Consider the following 22,217-nt stretch of genomic DNA (forward strand, 5'->3'; position numbering starts at 1 on the left):
ATGACTAGTTCATTCAAAGTTCAGAAACCGATTGGGAGCTGAAAAAGCAGGAACGCTTGTTTTCCTCTTCCAGTCTATGAATTAAAATGAGGTGTGAGAGAATGAGATTTACTGGTTCTAAAATCTTGAAAGACATTGTGACTACAATCAATTCAATTCACTAATTACAGATAACGTTATCTTTGTTTAATAAATTAGTTCATTTTAAAAGCAAAACATGTTTTTATAAACTACTTTTTCCCTTAGGTATCCAGCACATCTAAGATAGTTTTAACTAATAAAAATAATTTTACAGTGCTGGTTTTGTGCATTTTTAAATAAATTCATATTTTCAGCCAAAGGCAGCTAATCACAAATCACGAGTAAAAAAAAAATCATTTTGTAAATAAGAAATGAATCAGTCATTGTTTTCTAATATAAAAATTAAGAATCTGAATACATGTACCTTAAGCTATAAAAAAATTAATTAAACATTTATAGATATAGTGTATCCTCCTGGTAAGCAAAAAGAAGTACTAAATTATACCAACCATTGAGAAACAAACTTTCTTTAAGAAAATAACTAAAAAGTACAAATGCAAAATAAGTTAAAATTGATTATTTAAACCAAGGTATCCTGCTTGCTGATTTAAATCATGATTAAAATTGGTGACTTCATTCACTTTGATTTAACTCCATCATACCTAAAATGAACTAGGAAAAGCTAACAGAAGGACTTGCCTTACTTCCTTTTATCTGTTGTTTTTTCACGCTACTTCCCCCTCAGCACTCAGCTTGCATCAATTTGGAGTTCAGTTGTGGTGCAGAGTGAGTAAGTTATTATTGAACATTGTTACAGTGCTCGAAATGTGCTGTGCAATATACTGGGCTTAATTGAAAGACAAGGTCTCTGCCCTGAAGAGTTAGCTCTGATCTTCTAGATGCAGCAAGTAGTCTTAGTAGTACATAGAGGAAGGAGATTAATGAGAAGGTTATGTTAGTAAGATTACACTGTTAGTCAAGATGTGAAAATGCCTAACCTAATGGTTCAATTAAGAGTTTATTTTTAAATAAAGTAAGCACAAATTATAATGAAAAGTAACATACATTTCCAAAATAGCTTCAGTTTTAATAATATTGTGATTTCTTGTAAAACAGAGGAACACATTTTATAATATGATTTTTATCTCAACGGTGCAGTGTTTGGGAAAAAAATATCACCCACCAGATGTCACTCTCTTCATACATACAGTATGGAGTGTAAATACTACCGAGCAAAGTTAAACAGTTTCTCTTCCTTGTTCATTTTGAACATTGCAAAACAATTTACAATAATCATAGGGATAAAAATTTTTAAACACCAGTGCCTAAAGTTAGGCTCCTAAATCCGTATTTAGGTACCTAGATAAATGTGGCCTGATTTTTTTTTCTGTGGCTGATAATAGCCCACCTTAATTAATTGGTCTCCTTACAGTTGGTATGGCAACACCCATTTTTTCATGTTCTCTGTGTGAATCTATATCTTCCTACTGTATTTTCTACTGCATGCATGTGATGAAGTGGGTTTTCGCCCATGAAAGCTTATGCCCAAATAAATTTGTTAGTCTCTAAGGTGCCACAAGTACTCCTCAGTTTTTGTTTTCGTTTTGCTGATACAGACTAACACGGCTACCACTCCGAAAGGTGTTTGAGTCCTTCCAACTTGCACTGACTTCAGTGCAATTTGTGGGAGCTCAGCATTTCTAAAAATCATGCCACTTCCACCTCTGTACCTGAGTAATTTTAAGCACCTGAATTTGAAAATGTTGGCCTTTGAAGACTGAGAATTATTTAGTTTCAGAGTTGTGATTGTGGGTTTTTGTTTTTTTTCCAGACCCTGGGTTTTGAATATAATAATGTTTGGGACCAGGTGAAAAACATTCATTGTGCTCTGGATTTTTTGGTTTGATCCATTAATGAGATGCACTTACTAGCATGGCAATAAGCAACTGCAAATCTTAATAATGACAACTAATGGACTGGATGGGTCAGGGACTTGCTAATGGGGTATAGAATATTTCATCTCTAGGCCACTCATTTAAATCAGTCAGTAGTATCTCAAAGTTGCTGTCATTTAAAAACTGTTAAGTGACCTATATCGGTGTTTCTTAACAACCGGTCCATGGACTGGCACTGCTCCCTGAGATCTCCCTGACACAGGTTAGGAAGGCAGCAAGCCGATCTTGGTATCAGAAAGATTGAAAAACACTGACCTATGTGAAGCGAGGTGATGGTGAAAGACCTGTCTTAGTGACCCATCACAACCTCCTGCCAGCCATCTCGGGTAACCTCTTGGTTGGTTAACTATATTGTGTCTGTTTTGTGGTTAAACGGAATATTTTATTTGCTGGAGCTGTCCATCTAATGATCTTTCACTGTGGCCTGAAAAATAAATTTCCCTTTTCTGCTTTAGGCTTTCACATGTCTTTTTAAAAATTGGGTAAGTGGCAAAATCAGAGAATTGTCCATTTGAGAAATTTTCATGCTGAAGCAAACTTTTAAAACAGCACATAAATGAAAAACCATTTGACTTGGTCAAGAACTCTCTCCTTATCTGTGCTGCTGTTACCAATTTGCATTTGAATCATGATATCTTCCTCCCAGCTCCACCGTTTTGTCCACTGGATGTTGCAGTGATGTCATAAGCCTGTATATATGACATCAGCTTATTGCCAAAGAAATTTCTGTGATGACACAAACTCAGCTTTATGACCTCACTACAGGGTTGAGGCAGAAGAGAAGATGATCTGGGATCATCAATACCCGTATTTAAATGCAAATATCATTGATAATCAGAACTATAGCAATAATACTTTGCACTTTAGTAGTGACTTTTATACAAGAATCTTAAAGTACATTTCATTCAGGCCTGGTCTGCACTACAGAGTTAGGTCGATGCAAGGCAATTAACGTTGACCTAACTATGTAAGTGTCTAAAATTTTGCTCCTGCCAATGTAATTGCCCCACTACACCAACTTAATAACTCCACATCCACGAGAGGTGTAGAGTCAAAGTCGATGTAGTTAGGTCACTGCAGTGTCAGTGTAGACCAGGGGCAGGCAAACTTTTTGGCCTGTGGGCCACATCGGGTTTCCAAAATTGTATGGAGGGCGAGTTAGGGGAGGCTGTGTCTCCCCAAACAGCCAGGCGTGGTCCGGCCCCCGCCTCCTATCTGGGCCCCCCAGGACTCCTGCCCCATCCACCACCCTCTGCTCCCTGTCCCCTGACCACCCCCAGACCTCCCACTCCGACTGTCCCCTGATGCCCCATCCAACCCCCCCCGTCATTCCTGACTGCCTCCCGGGGACCCCTGCCCCATCCAACCCCCCCTGTTCCCTGCCCTCTGACCACCCTGACCCCTATCCACACCCCCAACCCCTGACCACAGCCCCTGAACTCCCCTGTCCTCTATCCAACCCCCCCTGCTCCCTGCCCCCTTACCGTGCTGCCTGGAGCACCGGTGGCTGGTGGTGCTACAGTCACGCCGCCCAGAGCACCGGGTCAGGCCGCGGCTCTGCAGCTGTGCTGTCTGGCTGCCCAGAGCGTTGCGCCGGTGGTGCAGCGCGCTGAGGCTGCAGGGGAGGGGGAACAGCATGGGAGGGACTGGGGACTAGCGTCCCAGGCCAGGAGCTCAGGGGCTGGGCAGGAGTGTCCCACGCGCTGGATGTGGCCCATGGGCCGTAGTTTGCCCACCTCTGGTGTAGACACTAAGTTGCTTACATTGACTGTTACTGACTTTCAGAAGCCATTCCACCATGCCCCTCACTGACAGTACAATCGATTCAAGCGTTTCTGGTGAAGAGACACATCGCTTACACAAGGAGCAAAATCTAAACACGTACCAGTGATATAATTACTGTAGCGGCTGTATGCTGACCTAAGTTAGGTTGACTTATTTTTGTAGTGTAGACATGCCGGTAGTAACTAAACCTTACAATTCCCCTTTGACTTAGGGAAATGTTATTACTTTTATTTTATTCATAGAGGAGCTAACACAGAGAAGTGGTGTCTTGCCTAACTTCACTAACGACTCAGTGGCATAACTGGGAATAGAACTGTCATCCCCTGACTTCTAGCACTCCACTCTGGCCGCTTGAATGTGCTTCCTCCTTGGAAAAGGAAGTCAAATTAGCTTAAAATCTACATCTGCTCACTCTTCCTCTATTTAGTTAATCAAATATCTCTTCCTTTGTGTACTTTGAATTTATGGGGGTGGTGGAAATGGTACAGGAAGGTTGCTGTCTTGTTAGCCCAGAATTTGCTGTGATGTGCCTTTTGAATTTTAACAGGTTGGTTGAGATAGCAGAACACCGTTTCCCTAATTATTTTGGCACAGAAGAAAAGTTGTTTTCAATGACCCGTAGCATTCATCTCTATCGGGAGCTCACCTGTGACAGTGTGCTGAAAAGGTATTGTTTGCTTTGGAGTGCAATGAGAAGCCCATCATTGCTGAATGGACTGTAATGAATGTAATGTTTTACATCTCAAGCTTTATGTACAGTAGTTCACTTCTTTGGCCTTTACATTTCAATAACTAGGCAAGTCTGACTAGATAAAATTAGTGCAAAATGACCAACAACCCTGTATCTTGATGCATGTATTTGATCCCCTTTATTCGGAAGGTTTTGAAAAAGCTTTCTGAGATGTCTCGTTTAGCGTATGACCAATTGATATTAATGTTGCTATTTTTATAATGCAGCAAACTCTAATACACAGCCAGCAAAATGTGGTTTGCAGGAATCCCTTCATAATCCTAGATGTAGCTCTGATGGAGTTTGTGCAGCTGATGGGCTCCTGGCTTTCTCTAGCTCAGATTAGGGTAGAGCAAAATCATCGAAGTGCCTCCTAATTATTCCTCCTGAGTATCTTCCTCCCATCCCCACATTATGAGGGAGGAAGAAAAGAAGATGGTGGGATCGTCCTGCAAATAGAGAGAGGAGCCCCACTCATGACTGTCATCCAGGAAAGCTTTTACATGATGATCCTGTGTTGCCATGTTACTTTGTCAACTTGTGATGATACGTTGTCATGAAGACAGGTTATGATGTGGCAAGGACGTTTTGCCATTCTTCTTGTGTGTATCTGCAAACATGTTAGTAGCAGACTACTTGTGTTGTATACTACCTACAGCCCCATCAGAGAGGATGAACTCTTAGCATATTATTAACCAAATATATTTTGACATGTATATTACATTGCAAGTATGTAGAAAGGGACCTGGCCCAGTGGCTGTGGAGGGGACCCACGGTGGTAGAAATGGGATGTTTCTCCTATGTGAGAAATGAGACAGGGCACAACCTCTGTGTATGCATATCTCCGTGATTACCCCCATGACTGCATGGGACAGAGCAGATCCATATTATGTGTCTCCTCCAACCCTCCACTTTGAAGGGGGGACTTTGGGATACAGGAGCTATGGCAGCCTGAGAGCTGTGGTAGTGGTTACGGAGCGGGATTCCTTCCCCCTTCCACATCTCCTTAACCTAGCAACGGTGACTCTTGACAGAGGGGCTTGGCCATATAGAAAGGTTTTAGTATAATTTGGTGTAACAAATTTATGCTTCTAAAATATTTTTTGTGTGTTAATCATAATATTTATACAACTAACATCCCTCTGTCTGATGTTACTGCTTCACCTAAGTCAATACTTATTATTATTATTATCTTTTTTTTAAGGATTGAGACTTTGGAAGAAGAAATCATTTCTAAGAAGGTTAAGCTTGTAATAATTGACTCTGTTGCTTCAGTGGTCAGAAAGGAGTTTGATACGAAACTTCAAGGCAACCTGATGGAGAGAAGTAACTTTCTGGCTAGAGAAGCATCTTTGTTGAAGTACTTGGCTGAGGAATTTTCAATACCAGTAAGTTTTTCCTTTTTTTTTTTTTTTTTTAAAGTCTCTGGCCCACAGTATCATGTCATAAAATTAGAGAAGCATGAAAATGACAGGAAGATAAAAAACAGATGACCATTTTAACAGGGATGGACAAGCCAGTTACCGTAAGCACATCTGTGGAAAAAAAATCATTCTATTTGGGCAGTTCAGTTGGTGACTTTGTTGTGTTTTCCTTAATATTTATTTCAGACTTTAGAGATGACTTTACAAGATTCTTTCTACCATTTCTTTTCAGTGTTTCATTTTCTTTAGCTTTTTGTAAGGCTGTTATCTGTGTTGCTTCAATTTGACTTGGCTCATTTAGTTCCATAACTTCCTTTTGACACTATCGTCTAAACTAGCAGTATTTCCAGTGCTTTTTGGTGAGTCTTACCTGCTGATGGTCCATTTCCTGTCCCTCCTGTTAAATTTTGTGGCGTCTCAAATGGAGGTTGGCTCTTCCAGGCCCAAGTTCTGTGATTGTGAGTTTGGGATCTGGAGCAGCGACCTTCCTTTATGAGTTGAAGTACTCACAGATTTGTGGGAGGAAGGTAGTGACAGTGCACCAGGACACAGGCTTATCAGTAAGCCTAGAGTACCACTCACAAAAAGCTTCAGAACCATACCAGGATTGGGTGAGGTTGATTAAAGTGGTATTACAAGATGTAATGGCTTTGAATGAAAGAAGGGAAAGTTCAGATATAAAGAAAAGCTTTTAATAGTAAGATCAATTTGAGAACGGAAAAAGTTGCCAAGTGATGTCAGAGAGACTCCACCAACAGAAATAGTCGAAGTATAAGAGAGTAAACTGCTGTAGAGACTTTAGAAATGTGAGGTCTTGTCCATCGGTAACTTCTGTGGTTTGTATAGCTGCCCTCTCAGTCAGAGTTATGCATATGTCAGGGGGAGAATCTATCCCTAGCTTAAGAGGAATTGGATTCTGTTTACTCTGTAAAATATCAAGACATTTGGATATCTTGAGAAAATTAAAAAACCCTGCATCTGTGCCTTTAAAAATTGTGTGCAAATGTAGTGTCCCAAATTCCTGCACCCAATGATATTTATAGAGCTAAAAAGAAGCCAGGAAAAATATGAAGTTTGCAAGAAAGTGTGTATTTAATGACACTTTTATTCATATTTAGGGAAAATGTGAAGCAGTTCCCTGGCAAAGAAGAAGATTATAAAGTTTATACTGGAAGATGTTCGTTTCTCTCTCTCATATTTTTTTAAATTTTGATTTTAGTTGTTAAAATGGTAAATTCGAGCTGGCTGTGAGCCATCCAGAGACCATGCTTATGGCCCTGCTTAGAAACAGGGAGACAGAATATTAATATTCATGGAGCTTCTAATGATTTACAGAGACACTGAATGAATGGAAAAGTTAAGGGTTGTGTGCTTATATTATATATTTCATCCTTTGGACTTGTTTAACCCCATATAAACCATTTACAGTTGGTTAAACGAAAACAAAAGTTCACCATTTAAAGTTCTTCAGTGTATCCAAACTGCAGGGTAGTGTTTTGAGGTACGTATTATACCTGCTGTCTGTTGGTCCTTTCTTGATTTCAGGGTTCTGTCCATGTTTACCCATTAGAAACCTTCTGTGCAGAGGTTTAGAATTCCAGCCATAAATTTCTGCCTCTGAGTTAAACTTGATATTTGCAGCTTTGGACCAGGAGAGAATTTAAGTTCACAATTAAAAAAAAAAAATGTAAATGGAGGGTGTCAGAAGTCTTAGAACTATTAATAAAAAAGTTTGCCAAATTGTCATTTGAGCACTAGTAGTCCTCAATACCAGTATTGACTGATCAGTGGCTAATTTACTATTATAATTGCTTTTGAAATCTTGTAAAGAGAGTTGATTTACGATTGTTGAAATATTTGTCCTTAGAAATGGACTAAGTCAGAAAATACACCTCTTCATTGTTTTTACTCCTTATCATATCAATTATTATTGGCTAGTTTTTTGTATCAGTTCACAAGGTGAATGCAGCTGTCCTTTTATTGTCTGAATATGTACAGCACATGTATGGAGTTGCTGGGTTACATTAAAAATGTTTAAATTTGTATTGCACAACAGACAGGAGGGTCCCCTGTAAATTAGCATATTAAGAAGATTGGGTTTTGGATGAGAGGAAGTAGGAGGGGTCAGTAGCACTGTCTGTTAAGGTTGTCTGACACTTAGCATTACAAGACCCTTTTTTCAGTTGCTTTTAACTTTTCTAACTTTATCTGTTTGGACTAAAATTTTCTATTTTGAATGGTTGCCTCAAGCAGAATTTTTTTGGAAATTTCAGCTAAAAAAAGAAAATAAGCTTTTTGTTCATATTTAAAAAAATCTGGTGACTTTTTTTTTTTTTTTTAAAAACAGCTCCAGGTCCACTATGCTTTGGAGTAGGGGTCTGGAATGGCTCAGAACTGTGAATGCCAGTCTCAGGTCAGACTGTCAGAAAACAGGGCGGACACCACAAACCGGTGGCATATTCTATAGTTAGATTTCACCAAGCCAGTAACAAATGTAATTTCCTGGATCACTATATTAGCCTTACCATGGAGACAAGGACAATCCCCCTTAGACTCTCCAGCCTATCTTACCAGCCAGAAAACTGGACTTTGTGATACTAGGTTACTCCCAACTCCAAAGAATTAGTCACTTACCCCAGGTCAATGAATACTTTTGATCTTACATCAAGACAACGCTTACAACCAATTTCTCTAGTAAACTAACTAAAGGTTCATTAGCTAAGAAAAAGAAATGAGAGTTATCGAGGGATTAAAGCAGATAAAATACATTAACAGATAAGTCTAAATTTGTACATCCACAATGATAGTAGAGATGTAGTAATTTGCTAGTTTTCCGTAAGTCTCTCAGAGTTACCCAAAATAACTTTGAGGATCTCTCTCTTGCATCTGGAACACTTTCATTTGAATGTCCAAATAGTTCAGAGATACTAGATCCTTTTTTGAATTCATATTTATAGCTTTTCCACACAGAAAGCAATCTGATAAGTGTCTTTATTCCTCCATGTCCACTTGCTTTGAAAATAGCATTTCCTGTTACAGCCATTAAGTCCTTCATTAGCATTTCCAGGGTTCCATTCCGATATGAAAAAAGAAAAGGAGTACTTGTGGCACCTTAGAGACTAAATAAATTTGTTAGTCTCTAAGGTGCCACAAGTACTCCTTTACTTTTTGCGGATACAGACTAACATGGCTGCTACTCTGATTCCCATTTGATGAATTAATCACAGGGATATACACAATATAAAATGTAATGTAATAGGAAACAAAAATCCATTAGTTTTCATGAAGTTTACACATCAGGTACATTCTTATCTTAACACACATTTGATCTAGAGTTATTTAATTGTCAGGATATACATACTGTAAATGTAATTATAGGGGTATATGCAATGCAAATGTAATGTAATAAGAGACAATTGCTTACTGATAAGTGAATACAGTAACATTAGCATCTCTCTTTTATCTCTATCAGCATATGAGTGAGCTAGTCTGACCGCATACTTAACACTTCTTTGATATTCAGACACAAGTGAGTTGGCCTATGGCTCTGATCTGAGTTGCCACCCTGGTAGACAGCTTCACACTAAGTATAAAATAAAATCCATCAGATGGACACAGACTGACAGGAAGTACAAGGAAACAATGAATGGTCAGCTTGATAGGCAGTGGAATCAGCACACTCGAGGCCTGATCATGGAAAAGGACAGTTTTAAGGGATTTGAAAGAGGATAATGAGGTAACATTGCAGATGTTTATGGGGAGTGCCTTCCAAGCATAAGGACCAGCATTGAAGAAAGCACAAAGGTGCTTGTTTGAAAAGTTAACAAATGGGTGATGGAGGGTGACATCATGGGGATTGTAGCAAAAGTTGACATCTCAATAGTGAATTCAATAAGAGATGATAGGTAGGGTGGGACTATGCAGTAAAGGGCCTTTAAAGTGAAGATGAAGCTTATGGGGGAGTTAGAGGATGGATTCAGGGAGAGGGTGATGTGGCCAAAGCCATGGGGTAGGAAAATTATTTTTGCAGCAGTATTCTGAATGGATATGTGTGGGGCAAGATCGCATTTGTCAAGGCCAGAGAGAAGAATGCTGAAGTAATCAAGACAAAAGATTATGAGAGCCCAGATGAAACATCTTAGAGATGTCTACATCTTGCAGATTCTTTCTGCATAACATAGCCTGGATTTGAGGACCAAGAGAGAGATCCAAGCTGAACAAGATGCCTAGGTTACAGGCCTGAGTGACGGATGTAATGTAATGTAATGTAATGTAATCCAATCCACAGTGATCAAGAAAGGAGATAGAATGGCAGGCTTGGAGCTCTATTTTAGCCATGCTGACCTGAGGGCTAAAAAACCATGAGGAGATGTCAGAGACAGGCTGAGATTTTAGTTTAGACAGAAGGAGACAATTCTGCAGTAGAAAGGTAGATTTCTGAGTTGTGAGCATAGAGATAACAGCTGAATTTGTTTGCAGATTAGATTACCCAGAGATAACATGTAGAGGGAGAAGAGAAGAGGACCAAGAACAGAACCCTGTAGAACCCTTGCAAAAAGTTGGAGGAGGGTGAGAAAGATCCTCTGAAGGACACACTGAAGAAGCTATTAAAGAGGGAGGAGGAGGAGACACAGGAGGGGGAAGAGTCACAGAAGTCAAGAGAGAGGACAAGATTTCAAGAAGGCCATAATTGATGGTGTCAGAGGTGGCTGACAAGTCAAGGATGGGGATGGAGTACTGGTTATGAACTTTAGCTAAGAAGAGGTCACTGGTGACTAGACTCTGCATGCACCATCCCTTGAGAAACTGAGCATGCTCCTATCAGCTCAGGACTAAAGGGTGAAGCCAGAAGTTCCTTGTAGTTGCTGCTCCTGCACTGGGACTGAGAGCAGGGAGCCTGTCTCTCTTGTGCTCTCAGTGATTTCCCTGCTTGCAGCTAGACAGCATGGAGGAGGCAGCTGTCTGATCTGAATGCAGTGGGGACAAAACCAAACTAGGAAAAGGGAAATGAATAGATTAAGACAAGGACGCTGGTGAGACTGAGATGGGAGGGGAAAGGAGGATGGGTCTGAGAGCCAGAATTGATGGTGGTGGAACTGGGGTTGGGAGCTGGAAATGTGGGTGGATGGGGGAAGGGAATGAAGCAGGAACTGGTTGGGCAAGAAAACTGGGAGCCATGGGGAGGGGGACTGGGTCTGGGAGTCGGGGGGGGGGGAATAGTGATTTAATTGATTGGGGTGGGCGGGGGGAGACGGGCATTGAGATTGGAGGAGGAGAAGGGAAGAGACTTGGCCCAGCTGCATAAGGAGACTGGGAGTAGGAACCAGTGTGGCAGGGAGTGGGGAGACGAATCTGGTAAGGAGTTGTGTGCAGAGGGAGAGCTAGGAATGGCTGGGTAAAGAGACTGGGTCAAAAAGTCAGGGAAGGAGGAGATTGGGTCAAAGAGTCATGAAGCAGAGACAAAGATTATATGAGGAGCCCAATGAGGGAGACTGGGATTGTGAACTAGTGGTGGGGGCAGGTAGGGGAGAGAGAGATTGGATGAGGAGCAGGGAGGGGAGAATGGAGACTGGCTGGTCAAGGAGACTTGGAGTGGGATGAAAAGCGTGAGCAGTGGAGACTGGGACTGGGTAGGCAAGGAGAATGGGAGAAGGACAGGGAGCCAGGGGTGGGGAATAGACAGGACTGGGACAGGTTGGAGGGGATGGGGCGGTCAAGCTTGGAGGAAAATAAGCATAATAGTCTGTGTGCTCACTAAAGTGTGCTCCTTTCCAGAGTTGGGAATGGAACACACAGCAAATATCTGTGAAACCCACTGGCAAAATGTGTGTCATTCCCCTCCAGTGTCATTATCAGGTATTCTTTTAGCTCAAGTGGCAGAGGTCTGTGCAGTGGATCTAAAGATTGCAACCCTGCTGATGAACCGTTTGGATGTCAATATGGCACAGTCTTTAATTACATGACCATATATGATTTTTTTCCACAGGATCCCTGCCTCATTTAGTTCACTGGATGGACCTGCTCTGGGGATGAATTGTGGTTATGTAGTGAAGGAATCTCTTATCTGTAGGACCCTTGCCTCATTTGTTGCAGAAGTTGAAAGGTGTGTAGTGAATGAGGCAGGGGATTGCAGGAAGGGGAAAGATGGTCTCATAATTAAGGCAGTTGAATGCTACCCTGGAGATCTGGATTCTATCCCTACCTCTGCCAGAGTGCTTATGTGATGCTAGGCAAGACAATTAAACTAAATTTTTCACAGGTAGTCATTGAAAGGAATCCTAAGGTGGTTATCGATCCATTACTAAATGGAAATGGTAGAACTGTCAATAATAATATAGAAAAGACAGAAGTGTTCAATAAATATTTTTGTTCTGTATTTGGTAAAATGCAGCATGATCTATTCATATATGATGATGGTGAAACACTTTCCATTCCAACAGTAACTCAGGAGGTTGTTAAACAGCAACTACTAAAGTTAGATATTTTAAAATCAACAGGTCCAGATAATTTGCATCCTAGAATTTTAAGAGTTGGCTGAGGAGCTGGCTGGACTGTTAATGATACCATTCAATAAGTCTTGGAACACTGAGGAAATTTCAGAAGACTGAAAGAAAGCTGATGTGCCAATTTTCAAAAAGGGCAAACGGGATGATTGGGTAATTAGGCCTGTCAGCCTGACATGGATCTTGGGTAAAACAGTGGAAAGGCTGATATGGGACTTGACTGATAAAGAATTAAAGGAAGGTAATATAATTAATGTCAATCAACCGGGGTATAGAGAAAATAGATCTTGTCAAAAGAACTAGATTTTTTTTGGAAGATTAGGAGTTTGGTTGATAAAGATAATAGTATTGATGCAATAGACTTTTGTAAGATGATTGACTCGATACTGCATGATGCTTAGATTAAGAAACTAGAACAATGTACAATCATCATGGCACACATTAAACAGATTAAATGGCAGACTGATAGGTTTCAAAATGTAATTGTAAACAGGGAATCATAATGACATGGCTGTGTTTCTAGATAGGCTCTTCATAGAGTGGTTACTGGCCCTATGCCATTTAGCATTTGTATCAATGACCTGGAAGAAAACATAAAGTCATTACTGATAAAGCTTGCAGATGACACAAAGATTGGTGGAGTGGTAAATAATGAAGAGGACAGGTCACTGATACAAAGCAATCAGTTGGACGCAGGCAAACAGTATGTGTTTCAGAATGGCCCAATGTAAAGTCATACATCTAAGAACAAAGAATGCAAGTCATACTTACAGGATGGGGGACTGCATCCTGGGAAGCAGTGACTTTAAAAGTGTTGGTGCCCACAATAAAAAAATGTTTAAAAATTGGAGCGGGTTCAGAGAAGAGCCACAAGAATAACTAACAGATTGGGACTCCTTGTTGTTTTTGCTGATACACACTAACACGGCTACCACTCTGAAACCTAACAGATTGGAAGACATACTTTATAATAAAAGACTCAAGGAGCTCAATCTTTTTAGTTTATCAAAGAGAAGATTAAGCGGTGATTTGATCAGTTTATAAATACCTATATGGGGAACTGAAACTGGATAAAAAAGGGCACCTCAGTCTAACAGACAAAGGTGTAATGAGATCCAATGGCTGGAAGCTGAAGCTCGACAAATTCGGTCTAGAAATAAGACTGAATTTTTTTAAGTGAGGGTAACTAACCTTTGGAATAGTTTACAAAGGGTTGTGGACGATTTTCTATTGCAAAATTTTAAAATCAAGAATTGAATTTTTTTTTTAAAAAACATGTTTTAGTTTAAACAAGAATTAATTCAGGGAAGTCATATGGCTTGTATTATGTGGGAGGTCAAATTAGATTATGACAATCTAATCTGGTGAAGTGAGCTGTAGCTCACGAAAGCTTATGCTCAAATAAATTGGTTAGTCTCTAAGGTGCCACAAGTACTCCTTTTCTTTAATCTGGCCATATAATTTATAAATTTATGAATTATTGTGTTCTTCATTTTCTGGGTGCCCAAATTGAGTCTCTGGGGTCTGATTTTTTTAAGAAAAAAAAAAGATTTGCAGAATTGCTGAGGACTCACAACTGCAACTGAAGTAAATGGGAGCTGTGCTTTGAATATATAAAGTGCTGTATAATTCTTTGAAAAATCAGTTCCTAGGTCTCCCTAATTGGGCACCTAGAATTAGTGAATACTTTTGACCTTAATCTCCCTGTGTCTCAGTTCTCCTTTTGTCCTCAAAGGTAGGTATGAATTGTGTGCAGTAAGGAATGGGGGCCATACATTAAACAATGAAGTAAAAGTAAAATATTGAATAGCTCAGTGGTTTTCAGTCTGTGGTCTGCAGACCCCTGGGGAGCCTCAGACTATGGGGTCCGCAAAAGGTGGTTGTTACCATAGAACAGTGGTTTTCAACCTGTGGTCCGTGGACCCCTGGGGGTCTGCAGACTGCGTCTAAGATTTCCAAAAGGGCCTGTGCCTCTAAATTTTTTAGAGGTCCCCAAATGAAAAAAAGGTTGAAAATCACTGGAATAGCTTCTTAAATGAGCACTGTATAGTCTGTGCACTGAATGAGGCAGGGGTCCTGTAGAAAAAATAGTATGGGATCATGTAATTTAAAAACTGTATCATAATGTGCACCAGAGGGCTGAATTAATTCTTAACTTTTGAGTGCTTGACTTTATAAACTTAATGTTCTTTCAATGTCTTTTTTTGTTTCTGATATACATATAGATTATCTATCTATCTATGTACACACACACACAAAATTGGTTAAAAATCTATTGTTTGTAGAATACATTGAAGATATAAAACAATATAGAAAGCATTTTTTGTGTTTATAAAAGCTATTAAAAAAAGGGAAATTAATAGCACGGTGCATTAAAGGGCATTTGGATCCAAATGAATGTACCCAATATTGATTCTTTAATAATATACAACAATGATTTAGACTAACTGATCACTAGATTATTAGTATTTTTCATGCTAAAATATTTAAACAATCACCACAGTCTCTCAGATACAAAATTAATTTTTCCCTCATGAAAAAATGGCAGGGCCTAAGCAATTTGAGAGAATCTCTGGATGTATTATTTTGGACTTAACATGGAGTGTGAGTCCTTCTGAGTATATGCCACAGCAAAACATGGTGTTGTATGTATTCTTTGGCTTTTCCATGTTGTACACACTGCTTCAATGTGATTTTGTGTTTTGAAACCATTTTATTAATAAGTCGCATCTTCATCACTCGATGAAGGTGGAAGCCAAAACACATTCTGGATTTACAGATGGGTGAATTTTGTTTGTTTTTATTGTGTGTGTGCATCCCATACTTCACACAGGTATATTGTGCCAAAGTTTGGAGACATTACTAAATCACATCCGAGGAAATGTTCATTCTTGCATTACGTGTTTTCTGAGTAATTTTCCCAGGGAGAGTATGTGGCTGATGAGTTTTACAGCTTAGGTTAATTTTTATATGAAATGCATGTGGTGCTTGTACTGGTCTGGAAACAAGTGATATCACTATTCCAATGAGAGAGAGAGAACTAGACTTGAATATATAGCAAGAATAGTACTGATCATATTGCTTTTCTTGTGTCAGATTTTTAAGTAGTTTTCTGATTACCTGCTCAACTTCTGTAAATATTAATTTCTCTGGGCTAGCCTGCTGATTAGTAGTAACAATTAACAAAATGCATGTGGGTGGCTAGCCCTTCTCTCTAGATAGCATTTTTAAAAATGGTACCTGCAAATGTAAACTATAGGAATAATTCTGTTTAATAAATAAAAGTGGAAAGAAGACTGAGGGAGGCTTAGGATGAAATTCAGCTTTTTGTAATGCCATTGATTTACGGCAGAGATGAATTTGGCTCCTAGTGCTTTGTCCTAAACATTGTGGATGATCTCTTCACAAATCTCAGCAAATGTGTCCTTCTGCATATGTTGAGAACATTGGTCAAAGCTGTTACAAGAAAATGCATATCAGTTTGTTTTTAAAGGGGGGGGGAAGTCCCCCTCCTGCTTCAAAGAGACAAATAGGCTTTGGAAGTGAAATAATTTAATGAGATGGAGAGATTTCCCTTTATCATCTATGAATATAGTGTAAATGAAAGTGGGACATTTTGGGATCAGGCTCTTATGCTGTTTATAATTAACTACTATAATTGTGAGAGTTAAAGGAATGCTCTGGTTAAAAACATGTTTTTTTCACAAATACATTTAATTTCATTTGAGGTTGACACTGTAAAATGGAAAGTTTTAAAAAGGCAATGTACTTATCACTATTTGTTCCTGGTTTATATTTTTATTTCTCTCAGCATGAGTAATTAAAATTTTCTGGTCAGTTTCCCTCTCAGGCTCTCATGCACTTAGCATAGTGCTATATGTTTGCTTTATGAATCCTGTGAGGGAAAATTTAAATGCAATAGGCTGCTTTCATTATAATTTAAAAAGAAAGTCAATGAAAAATTTTCTTTCTTCGTTCTCAGGTTTTGTAAACTCTTGTTTTCAAAAATAATTCAACTTTACATATCATTTTATGCCTGCAGCGACTCTCCTCTGTCCCCTTCTCTGTCTGCATTAACCAAATAAATTTATGGTATCATCTCAGCTTCATACAGCTAAATGTCTCCAGACCAGAAGTGCTTCTATTGGGCAAGAAGAAGATCTTGTATCTTCTTCTTCTCTAAAAAAATAACAGAAGTACTTGTGGCACCTTAGAGACTAACAAATTTATTAGAGCATAAGCTTTCGTGGACTACAGCCCACTTCATCAGATGCATAGAATGGAACATATAGTAAGAAGATATATATAGAGAGAGATATATAGATATATATACACATACATACAGATAAGTTGGAAGTTGCCATACAAACTGTGAGAGTCTAATTATTAAGATGAGCTATTATGAGCAGGAGAAAAAAACTTTTGTAGTGATAATCAAGATGGCCCATTTAGACAGTTGACAAGAAGGTTTGAGGATACTTAACTTAGGGAAGTAGATTCAATATGTGTAATGACCCAGCCACTCCCAGTCTTTATTCAAACCCAAGTTAATGGTATCTAGTTTGCATATTAATTCAAGCTCCGCAGTTTCTCGTTAGAGTCTGTTTTTGAAGCTTTTCTGTTGCAAAATTGCCACCCTTAAATCTTTTACTGAGTGGCTAGAGAGGTTGAAGTGTTCTCCTACCGGTTTTTGAAGTGTTCTACTGGTTTTTGAAAGTTATGATTCCTGATGTCAGATTTGTGTCCATTTATTTTTTTGCATAGAGATTGTCTGGTTTGGCCAATGTACATGGCAGAGGGGCATTGCTGGCACATGCTGGCATATATCACATTGGTAGATGTGCAGGTGAATGAGCCCCTGATGGCATGGTTAATGTGATTAGGTCCTATGATGGTGTCACTTGAATAAATATGTGAACAGAGTTGGCATCGGGGTTAGTTGCAAGGATAGGTTCTTGGGTTAGTGTTTTTGTTGTGTAGTGTGTGGTTGCTGGTGAGTATTTGTTTCAGGTTGGGGGGCTGTCTGTAAGCGAGGACTGGTCTGTCTCCCAAGATCTGTGAGAGTGAGGGATCATTTTTCAGGATAGGTTGTAAATCTTTGTTGATGCGCTGGAGAAGTTTTAGTTGGGGGCTGAAGGTGATGGCTAGTGGCGTTCTGTTATTTTCTTTGTTGGGCCTGTCCTGTAGTAGGTGACTTCTGGGTACTCTTCTGGCTCTGTCAGTCTGTTTCTTCACTTCCGCAGGTGGGTATTGTAGTTGTAAGAATGCTTGATAGAGATCTTGTAGGTGTTTGTCTCTGTCTGAGGGATTGGAGCAAATGCGGTTGTATCATAGAGCTTGGCTGTAGACAATGGATTGTGTGGTGTGGTCAGGGTGAAAGTTGGCGGCATGTAGGTAAGTATAGCAGTCAGTAGGTTTCTGGTATAGGGTGGTGTTTATGTGATCATTGCTTATTAGCACAGTAGTGTCCAGGAAATGGATCGCTTGTGTGGCAGGGGATTGGTCCTGCTTTGAGCAGGGGGTTGGACTAGATGACCTCCTGAGGTCCCTTCCAACTCTGATATTCTATGATTGGTCTAGGCTGAGGTTGATGGTGGGATGGAAATTGTTGAAATCATGGGGGAATTCCTCAAGGGCTTCTTTTCCATGGGTCCAGATGATGAAGATGTCATTAATGTAGCGCAAGTAGAGTAGGGGTGTTAGGGGATGAGAGCTAAGGAAGCGTTGTTCTAAGTCAGCAATAAAAATGTTAGCATACTGTGGGACCATGCGGGTACCTATAGCAGTGCTGCTGACTTGAAGGTATACATTGTCCCCAAATGTGAAATAGTTGTGGGTGAGGACAAAGTCACAAAGGTCAGCCACCAGGTTTGCTGTGACATTATCGGGGATACTGTTCCTGATAGCTTGTAGTCCATCTTTGTGTGGAATGTTGGTGTAGAGGGCTTCTACATCCATAGTGGCCAGGATGGTGTTTTCTGGAAGATCACTGATGGATTCTAGTTTCCTCAGGAAGTCAGTGGTGTCTTGAAGATAGCTGGGAGTGCTGGTAGCATAGGGCCTGATGAGAGAGTCCACATAGCCAGACAATTCTGCTGTCAGGGTGCCAATGCCTGAGATGATGGGGCATCCAGGATTCCCAGGTTTATGGATCTTGGGAAGCAGATAGAATACCCCTGGTCGGGGTTCTAGGCATGTGTCTGCACAGATCTGTTCCTGTGCTTTTTCAGGGAGTTTCTTGAGCAGATGGTGTAGTTTCTTTTGGTAATCCACAGTGGGATCAGAGGATAATGTCCTGTAGAATGTGGAGTTAGAGAGCTGCCTAGCAGCCTCTTGTTCATATTCCAACTTATTCATGATGACGACAACACCTCCTTTGTCAGCCTTTTTGATTATGATGTCAGAGTTGTTCCTGAAGCTGTTGATGGTGTTGTGTTCAGCATGGCTGAGGTTATGGGGCAAGTGATGCTGCTTTTCCACAATTTCAGCCTGTGCACGTTGACGGAAGCAATCTATGTAGAAGTCTGTATCTTCTCTTTCCTTTTATGTTAAGTCCTCCCTTTTATCTCTGTTGTCAGTAACTTTTGTATTATCCTTAACACTGCACTTTCCTTCTCTGTTTGAGTGTGCAGTTCGGTTAACACCTCTGCAAACTCTATCTCTGAACAAATTAGTGTGTTGGGGAGGCCCATATAAAACTGGAAAGAATTTGAGGAAAAAATATGGAAAAAAAACAATGTTACACTGCCACTGGATATGAATATGGGAAAAATTAGGTAGTCTGTCTTTATTGTGGCATTGATAACCTGTATGTTCTGATATTTCAAACAGCATAGAGATATGTTAACAAATTTGAATTTCAAATGGCCTTTAATTGAGCAATGTCTAGATTGTAAGTTATTTGGGGTGGGACCTTGTTTTCATACTTGTCTGTATAGCATCTACTAGAGTACCTTATTGATGTTATACAAATAATCACATTTGCCTGTTGTTGTCTAGTTCAGGGGTTTTCAAACTTCATTGCACCGTGACCCCTTTCTGACAACAAAGAATTACTACATGACCCTGGGATGATGGACTGAAGCCTGAGCCCCGCCACCCTGGGCGGGGGGACCAAAATTAAAGTCCAAGGGTTTCAGCCCCAGACAGGGGGCCTGTAACCTGAGCCCTGGCACCCAGGACTGAAGCTAAAGCCTAAGCCCAGCTGCCCAGGGCTAAAACCCTTGGGCATCAGCCCTGGGCAGTGGAGCTTGGGCTTCGGCCCTCGGCAGTGGGGCTTGGGCTTTGGCCTGAGGCCCCAGCAAGTCTAAGCCAGCCCTGGCGATCCCATTATAATGGGGTCCTGACCCACGGTTGGAGAACCACTGGTAGTTTTTCCTCCACCTTTTTCTTGAACAAACCTATGTCTGTTTTCTAAATGCCTGCCTCACCATGCCCCTTTTGAGTCTGTCTAAACAGTGAGAACTGTTTTTGTATGTTATGTCGTACAAATGTTTGTTTGGTTAATGTGGTGCTGACTAAGAGGGAGAAGCATTTAGAGAAACTTTACTGTCAGTTTGAAAAATGTACCAGCCGTGTTCTAGCCAGAGGACCAGGCCTGTTACCCAGAAATTATTGTGTACAACTTGGCTTCAAACAGATAGTTTCACAGGCAAGATCTCAATGAGAAGTCCACTTCCTCTTCTACCAGCTGCTGGCAAGAAGGACGATGCTGGGATTTTTAGCAGAGTGCTCTCCTTGGACCTTCTAGTGGGTCCGATCTTTTATATCAGTCTCTGGTATGTGTTGTATGAATTTGAAGCCTCTCTTGCACAATTGCTAGAAGGGAGGAGCTTTCTGTCTCTTCTCCCCCACGCTCAGCCTCCTGGCTGCTGCATAAGTAGAGTTTTCTAATCTAGTCCTCATCCAGCCATTTGGTTGCTGCAAAGGAGATGAGGTCTCCTTGATGCTCTATCCCTTCTTCAACCTCTGGTTTTTCAGTCCTTCTCCCCAGTGAATAACTCCAGTGCCTGACTGCGCTGCTGCTGCATGTAGCTTTCTTAATTAAATTGACATGATTTGTGATAAATTCCTTGTAGGGTTCTCAATAGCAGTTGTGAAGCTGATAAGTTTTGTTAATTTTACTCTGCTGCTTCTTGGAAAAGCTAAGGAGCAGCAGCAGAAGTATCTCTTCAGAATCAGGAAGATGAGAAGATACTGTTGCTTTACAAAAAAAGAAAAGGAGTACTTGTGGCACCTTAGAGACTAACAAATTTATTAGAGCATAAGCTTTCATGAGCTACAGCTCACTACAGTCATTGTATTTGGAAGGTTATCTTTGCAACTGTAAGGGCTCGAGATTTGATGTTTATAAATGATAGATTCCTTAGAAGCTGATGAGTCTGAATATTATTCATGTTTATAAACTAAAGCTATATAGATTTTCAATTACCCCGATTTTATATATACATTTTAATTTCTGCGTTGCATACCTATTGTACAGGGAAGAAGGATGGCCTTGTAGTTAAGGTAAAGGATTGGGAAATAGAAGTTTGGATTCTATTCCCAGCTCTTCCATTGCTTCCAGTGTGACCTTTGCAGAGTTACTTAAACTTTGCCAATTTCTCTGTCTATAAAATAGGATAAGAATACTTGCTTGCTTCATAATTGTGTCGTGAGGCTAAATAAATGTCAAGGGCACAAAGATCTTCTGATAGAAGGTGATATATAAATGCAGCGTGTTAAGGCATCTATGATGGTGTTTTGTGTTAATTCTGTGAAAAGACTAATACAAATTAAATCATTAAGAAAGATCACTCACAAAACATGACTTCTGAAAGATTAACACCAACCATACTTGGACCAATAAAAAAAATATTAACTTGAGCATGTGCTTGGATCACGTTTTGGCACTGTCCCCACCAACCAGGGAACCAAACTGTGTTAGAAAACAGGACAACAAGAGCTGTATTTGAACCGTGTTTTAATATGGCTTTCAAATACATTTTTCCTTTGATGTAGATAGACCCCCTTCAATGCACTTCAACAGTTCCTGTAACAAATTCTATAAGAAAACATGTAAAGCATTTTATATTCAACTGCATGATTTTTTTCTTCTACATTATAAACTTGTAGCAGTGTTTTCATTCAGGTAGCTGAGTCCATAGGTTTGTTTTTGGTTAGCCATTTCTAGTGTACTCAAAACAGACATTGTTTTTTCTCTCTCTCTCTCTCTCTCTCTCTCTCTCTCTCTTTTTTTTTAACAAACTGTTGAAGTATAATTGCAGTGAAAATACCTCACTTATGTATAGGATTCACCTTGGGAAAGTATTTTTTGGAATCAGCTTCCAATTGCATTATTATGTACAGTAATAAAAACTAAGAACTTGAGGGAAAATCTGTCAACTGAAGAGCAATGTTCTTACTTTTTCTACATAAATTTTCACTAAATTACTTTTTATTATTGACACAGTGGCCATGTTTAAATTGTGTTCCTCCGCTCCATAGTATTGTGCAAAAACTTTTTAATGAAGGAGAATTATTCTGGTTTACTACTGAATGTGTCAATACAAAGGGAATTGAGATGCTTTTGTATTCCAATGTTGATTGTTAAAAAATTATTCTCAGAAAGCACAACTTTGTGTTAGTTGAAAATGACTAAAATGTAATTATTACTATTTTCAGTACCGATGCAATATGCATTCTTTGTTATAGACCTCTGGAGAATATGCATTTCTGCAGTTTATGGCCTGACACAGTGTTCCTTTTGGAATATCCACACTCATAAAATGTTTAATATTATTGAGAAAAAGGAATGAAA

At 39.8% G+C, this 22,217-nt stretch overlaps 1 protein-coding gene across 7 annotated transcripts in view; it reads left to right on the top strand.

The window, feature by feature from the left end:
* RAD51B (RAD51 paralog B) overlaps positions 1–22,217 on the top strand; it is a 713,264-nt gene that overhangs the window by 118,807 nt on the left and 572,240 nt on the right. For all 7 annotated transcript variants that reach the window (XM_078853308.1, XM_078853310.1, XM_078853309.1 and 4 more), the window contains 2 exons: positions 4,309–4,428; positions 5,696–5,879. In XM_078853308.1, the coding sequence (XP_078709434.1) occupies positions 4,309–4,428; positions 5,696–5,879 (304 nt within the window). The remainder of the gene's footprint in view (positions 1–4,308; positions 4,429–5,695; positions 5,880–22,217) is intronic.

The sequence above is a fragment of the Lepidochelys kempii genome, chromosome 6, assembly GCF_965140285.1.
Source record: "Lepidochelys kempii isolate rLepKem1 chromosome 6, rLepKem1.hap1, whole genome shotgun sequence".
NCBI lineage: Eukaryota > Metazoa > Chordata > Testudines > Cheloniidae > Lepidochelys > Lepidochelys kempii.